The sequence below is a fragment of the Macrobrachium rosenbergii genome, chromosome 18 (assembly GCF_040412425.1).
Source record: "Macrobrachium rosenbergii isolate ZJJX-2024 chromosome 18, ASM4041242v1, whole genome shotgun sequence".
In the NCBI taxonomy this organism is placed as follows: domain Eukaryota; kingdom Metazoa; phylum Arthropoda; class Malacostraca; order Decapoda; family Palaemonidae; genus Macrobrachium; species Macrobrachium rosenbergii.
Window position 1 is genome coordinate 17,780,680 of NC_089758.1, and position 6,000 is coordinate 17,786,679.

The following is a 6,000-nucleotide window of genomic DNA, read 5'->3' on the forward strand; positions in this document are numbered from 1 at the left end:
TGCTGGCTGGAAGTGGCTGCTGGCTTGGGTACCCCCTACTTGTGGCTGATATTATAGATCACACAGGTGACATGCTGTCAGCATCTGGTGCTCTCTCTCTCTCTCTCTCTCTCTCTCTCTCTCTCTCTCTCTCTCTCTCTCTCTCTCTCTCTCTCTCTCTCTCTCTCTCTCTCTCATCATCAAACCATGGCTGGTCATTTGTTCTAATCTTGATGACCTTTCTTGGGAGATACCGTACTAAAATAGCCATCAGCATTTCATTTAACTTCTTCTTGGGATCTGGATCTGATATAACATCTGAAATGTTAAGTGCCTGACAAGCTTTAATAATACAATCCCAATGGTGGCATTAGGAATATAGTGATTAGCAGATATGTCCATCTCAGTGGCACAATGGTCGGAAGTGCCTGTATACTCTCAGACCTTGGACTTCATGATAGCAGGAACATCTGTGAGTATGAGTTGTAATCTAATATCAGAAATATATGTGAATTCTGTAATTAGCGGGACAAAATCGGAAGACACTCAGAACTCAAAAGAAGACCGGGTATGCTGATCTGTGGAATTTGAATTAAGCCATATAAATAAGTTTCATCCTCTGAATAATAATAATAATAATGATAATAATAATAATAAACAGCAAATACATAAACATTGTAGAACTTACTAAAAACCTTGAAAGAAAGAACTTGATGATAAATATATTAGCCAGACCTAGCATATACAGCCATACCTTGTGCATGTGGGATGTTACAGTGGTAAATAAATTTAGGGCCACCTAACCCTGGGATTAAAAATTCAGCCTTTGGCTTATTACTACTTACAAGTGTCTCAAATAAAAACACCATATCATATTTATGGGCACAACCCTAGAGGTCAAGAATTAAAATTAACAACATAAAATTAGAGGCAAAACTAACAAACAGATTCATAATGACAACAACATAGTAGAAATCATGAGTAATAAACAATAAAATCAACAACAGTATTTACATTACTTACACTGTAATTTCATTAAAAGCATGAATGAAGCTGACCATATGTCATTAAAGAAGTGCCAGAAGCAACTGGTTGACAAGTGGAGCTGGGGCACTTTAAGGCAAAAAAGAAACCTGCCAGGTTTGCCACAACAACTGGGGGAGGGCAGTCAGGGTGGATTTAGAAATTATAAAAAACTGTGAATAAAAGATTAGGATAAGAAAAAGACACTGTCTTGATCTTCCACCAAGCAACTTTTGTTTTCTCATCAGCCTTACCTACATGATTTAAAAAAACACAGGACGTCAACAAAAAAAGAAAAATGCCTGATTGTACTCTCAAGCAAGGGAGCTCAAACCCAAGACCATGGAAGGCCACAGTGCAGTGGCTATGGCATAGTCCTAGGTTGGAGAACTGGGTTTGTATTCAGAGTAACCTTCTCTTAGAAGGGTTGCCTGCCAAGGCTGAAAGGTCCCTTCCAACCTCTGGTGTAATTTTAGAATGTCCATCTCTGAGAAGTTTCCTGCCAATGCTGAAGGGTCTCTTCTACCCTAACTTGTGCAGGCAGGGTTGTCACACCTTGAAGTGACATATGCTAAGGAAAAGCCCCTACCCAGTGTGTTAACATTTTGGTAGTTCTCTACCATTTACTGAAAGGTGAATGAAGCCAGGAGTATAATAATGCCATACATATTTATATCTGCTGGTGGGTTTACAGAAATTTTAGGCAATTTTTGGTTGGCAGTCAAAATGGAGGGGAGCTCTTTTATTGGTTGGCAGAGGAATTTCTCATTCGAGAGAGTCTGGCTGACTGACAAATGTGCTGGTTGGCTGGCACCAGGTCCCAGGACTTCTGATCCTATGGCATAATCCCATAAGTAGCAGTTGGCTGAAGGGTTTTCCAGGCGCATACCTTGCCGTTCTCTTGATGGTGGCGGGGAGAAGAAGGGTCTCCAGGGTTGTGTTCAACGATGGCTTCCATCGAAGTATGGCAGTGGTAGCTGATGTTGCCGTCCAGGATTTTTGTGCTCCTTACAATCTGTTGGGTTGGAGGGCGCTGCCGTGTTCCCTCATGTAGTAATGGTAGACCACCCCTCTGTGTAGCTGGACAGCAATCCTTTTGGGCAATGGTATTTGGTAAACTACTTTCCTCTTTGCTAGTGATAGGGCTGTTTTTCATGAGGTACTGGGCAGTCTTCCCATCTTTATTCTAGGTCTTAAGGTTTACTTTTCTCTCTACATCGGTGGGTTTTACATGGGTGCCAGTGATGTTCTTCAGGGCTGCCTTGTCTTTCTTATACAGCGCATCCTCAGTTTATGGTGGGGATCCATTCCAGCGCCACGCCATAAGTTGATTTCCTCTCTAAGTCAATTTTTCTTTGTTATTGGCACTTTAACAGTGCTTATGGTGCTGTAACTTGATGTTGCATCAAGTTACAGCACTGTAAGCACCATTAACTTGATGCCTGTTCTTGCTGTTAGCACCGTCAATGGCACTTATGGCACCGTAACTTGATGCAGCATCAGGTTACAGTGCTGTAAAACACCGTTAATGGCACTGAAAAAGCCCCATAAGATCGAATCACTGTAAGTTGGTGGCACCATAAGTTGAGGACGCATTGTATTCATATAGCCCCTGTAGAACAAAGTTTAATGTTCTTCACATCCTCCCGGGGACGTGGGTTTCCTGGCGATACCACTTGCTGAAGGCATGTCTTGTCACCCTGGTAACCCAATGCTAAGAGTACCTGTCATCCATCAGGTTTTTGCCGACATGTTTGAGCTCATCAGAAGAGGTATTCAAAGAAGAACAGTGTTAGAGGGCACGACAAACATAGGTGTTCACAACCAAGGATTTTAATTTTTCTTGCATTCACTACTGTCACTGAGGCAGAGCCTGATGTACGTTGGCATACTGTGGACCTGCACATGAAAGCCTTGAGGAGTGCTGGCAACGCTGATGTCCAAAAAAGGAATGGTGCCATTCACCCGTGAAGCAGAGAACTGATTCCTCCTCAGAGGTGTATCTTGGTGCCTCCAGTTCATTTTCTTCGGCGATGTTGGTGGTGTCATCAAACACCAAACATATACAGCTGGTCTGGTGATCCTACTGAAGACACTCCTATATCAAAGTTGATGAACAGCTCACCAAGGTGAGAACTGATGGCTACTCTGTCAATTTGCATCCACATTTGCCCTTGTTGATTGATGAAAGGGGCCTCCTTAGTGCAGATCTCAAGCAGGCACTGTAGGGATGTCTCTGGAATCTTCAGTGTTAGGGTAGAATCGTCTCTGTAGACTCTGTCAAGGATCATCCGTATTGTTTCGTCTGTGGGCACGTTAGTGAAAAGATTCAACAACCAACATTGCTGGATCAGAGAATCTTTCTCAGTGATAAAGAAAGGGTATGAAGAAATTTCGTGGCAAAAGTCTTGGGGATCATAATGAGAAACCTTTCATCCTTATGAGATCTGGTCAGAGAAGCAAAAGAGCTTGTTCAGGCTCTGTGGTTTGTTTGCAAAATTCAGGATATGGGGTTTTGGAAAAGGACAGGATGAAGGACAAATGTCCAATGCCGCCAGGTAAAATCAGTGGCTTTTGATGCACAAGCAGTTTTGGGATCCTGACCACCCAAGCAGTGTGATAATTTAGCTCTAACACTATACAGTAGTTGCTTTTATTCTTGTCCATTTTACACTTCTAGGGAGAGTTGTTTTGCACCATGAAATGTTAAACTTTTTTTCATTAAATTTTGTCCTTATGACAACCAGTCAGTTCATGTTGTTCATATTTGTGCTTCTCTGATATTAGTTTTGGTGTCATTTTCAATTCTTTTATCAATAACAGTTCATCTGGTTGCTGTATGAAAGAAGAATGTTGATGATAAACTTGCTTGCTCAAAGTTTGAGGTACATTGATAGAGGAGGTTAACTGTAGATTGAGGGTCAGTGGTCATGATTGTCATGACTCATCTTCCACTACATGCATAACTTCCTATTCTATCAGTGATGTCTTTTAGTTCATATTCTGTCGTTGATGTCTTTTATTCCTAAAATGCTGAAGTTATTTGATGGCAATATAGCTATTCTTTTGATATATGATTAAAGAATATAAGGTACTGGGGCAGTGACTAATGATGTTGGGAGTATCAATCGGATAACCAAGATTAGAGAGAGCGTAACCAGTTGATTTATTGATTTGTTTTATTAGGAAAGAGAATTTGAGGTATCTTAAGTAGACCAAAAAGAGTCAAAATATGTCATTAGTTAGATCAAGAAAGGAAAAGATTTACTTTCCCAGAGATCAAGAGAGGATGCTACCAGAATTTCTGTAAGTTTCATGAAGTTAGTGTCATTAAAACTTTGAATCTTAATAGTATGGTGTGCTCTGAAGTTCTAGAAAACCTTTAACTTATTAAGATTTGAAATAGTATTCTGTTAAAGGGGTTATAAATTTCAACAAATGTCAGACTACAACCCTTATTTTTATGTACTTATTCTTTTTTTTATATTTTATATTCCTGTTTTTATTGCAATGTTTTTTTCAGGTAAAAAAAACCGTAACAGATTACCCAGCTGATCTATATAAAATTGAATATACCAACGTCAGCAAGGATCGCCAGTATTGGGCAGGTCACTATGGTGCAAAAACTGCTGGTTCTTCAGTAAAGTTATTGTTGTGATTGTATTTACAGCTACCACTTACTGTTGGTAGAATTTATACATTATTTAGGAGTCAAAGTTTAACCAAATGTACTTGGTACTCAAATTCAACTGTATATGCTAAACTAATGTGTATTTAAGTTAGTAATTACTGTTATATGACAATATTAGAACCTCATAAAATAGTTGTTAATCTTGTTACCATTATTTTGACAATAATTATTTTGTGTTTTATTGTACATAGTGGAATGCAGATTTGTTACATTTTACGGTTAAGGCTTGATCCATGATTGCATTTGAATTGATCTGAGTTTCATTTTGTTTTGCTTTCAAATGGAAATAACTTATGTCAGCCTTATTCTGCTGAGGCATAAGTCTTTCATTATGATTGGCATTGACAGTAATGACAAATGACAGGATATATCCGTGCTATGGAAGAAGTGTTATATACGCTGTGCAGTTATACATAAACTATAATTTACAACTGCTGTGCTTTAGATGTAAATTACAACAGTAAAAGTGTCTGTTTGACAGTGTTCTAATTAAATTGTTATAATGTTGAGCTAACAGCATAGCAGGAAGTGACAGTGAAAAGGAAAGTATCATTTGAAGTAAGTTTTATTTTAATATTTTTTGTTCAGTAATAATGTATAGAGTATATCTTACTTGGATCAATTATTTTTAATGTGCACTGTGATAAGATTTATTAAACAAAAATGCAGATTTTGCAGGATAAAAGTGTTTTTTTTTTGGCATTATGAACAAGGGAAGATAAATCACATCACAGTAAAAAGAGTTGCAAAAGCATATGGAAAGGATTTTAAGGAATATATCTGATCTAAAAGGAAAGTAACCTTGAGTAGGTAAACTCATATGGCCAATTGTTTGTTAATATACTTTTTGCAATATTTAATTACTGTCAACCCCTGGTATTCATGGGCCCTCAAAAAATGCTTATGACGGACTATTTTGATAGTTCAGGCACCAAAAAACCTCTCTAAAAATGCTTCTACCTGAATATTTTAATAGTTTTATCACAAAAAAATGTATTTAGTCACAAAAATATGAAAGTACAGTAATTAGGGAATATTTCTCTATGAAAAATACCACGAATAGGCAAATTTTCCTTGAATAGTGTGTATATACGTTCCACAGAAAAATCCACGAATAGGTGAAGCTGCAAATCCAGAACTGCAAATAGGTGGGCGTCCACTGTATTTTCATTCTGTTGTTATAAGAGCAGCAACTGAGACAGATGGCTCCTTACATTGTAAAAATATTTCATAAGAATGGACAGGAAATGTTAAAAAAATACGGGAGACAAAGACCTAGACCTGATGGAAGTCCAGGTAGAATTTTT

The 6,000-nt window shown here is 38.2% G+C and overlaps 1 protein-coding gene across 4 annotated transcripts in view; it reads left to right on the forward strand.

Annotated features, from left to right (window-relative positions):
- LOC136848161 (F-box only protein 27-like) overlaps positions 1 to 5,378 on the forward strand; it is a 43,586-nt gene extending 38,208 nt beyond the window's left edge. For all 4 annotated transcript variants that reach the window (XM_067120440.1, XM_067120442.1, XM_067120441.1 and 1 more), the window contains one exon: positions 4,526 to 5,378. In XM_067120440.1, coding sequence (XP_066976541.1) covers positions 4,526 to 4,660 — 135 coding nt within the window. In that variant the 3' untranslated portion in view covers positions 4,661 to 5,378. The remainder of the gene's footprint in view (positions 1 to 4,525) is intronic.
- Positions 5,379 to 6,000: the final 622 nt, after the last annotated feature.